The following is a 226-nucleotide window of genomic DNA, read 5'->3' as shown; positions in this document are numbered from 1 at the left end:
TTTGACAGTCCTCTGCACTTGGGAAGCCAGCACTCCCTCCCAGTGACAGCAGCAGAGGACTGTGGGTGACAGAGCACAGGACAGGTACCTTGAAGAGCTTGTAGGCGTAGTCATCATCCATGTCGATGTTGATCATCCTCAGCATGCTCTTCACCTCCCGGAAGGACATCTTGTTGTCCTTGTTCCTGTCCGCTCGCTGCAGGACCCCATGGATCCAGCTACACCA

The 226-nt window shown here is 54.9% G+C and overlaps 1 protein-coding gene across 1 annotated transcript in view; it reads right to left on the bottom strand.

Moving 5' to 3' along the window:
• Positions 1-218, bottom strand: part of LOC104281178 (1-phosphatidylinositol 4,5-bisphosphate phosphodiesterase delta-3-like) — a gene marked incomplete at both ends in the record, with an annotated part of 4,639 nt that extends 4,421 nt beyond the window's left edge. The window contains 1 exon segment of the mRNA XM_009879083.1: positions 17-218. Within this exon segment, the coding sequence (XP_009877385.1) occupies positions 17-218 (202 nt within the window).
• Between the last annotated feature and the right edge of the window lie 8 nt (positions 219-226).

The sequence above is a fragment of the Apaloderma vittatum genome, unplaced genomic scaffold (assembly GCF_000703405.1).
Source record: "Apaloderma vittatum isolate BGI_N311 unplaced genomic scaffold, ASM70340v1 scaffold29271, whole genome shotgun sequence".
NCBI classification, from domain to species: Eukaryota; Metazoa; Chordata; class Aves; order Trogoniformes; family Trogonidae; genus Apaloderma; species Apaloderma vittatum.
The sequence above is the reverse complement of the archived record's forward strand: the minus strand, read 5'-3'. Positions and strand labels throughout refer to the sequence as shown.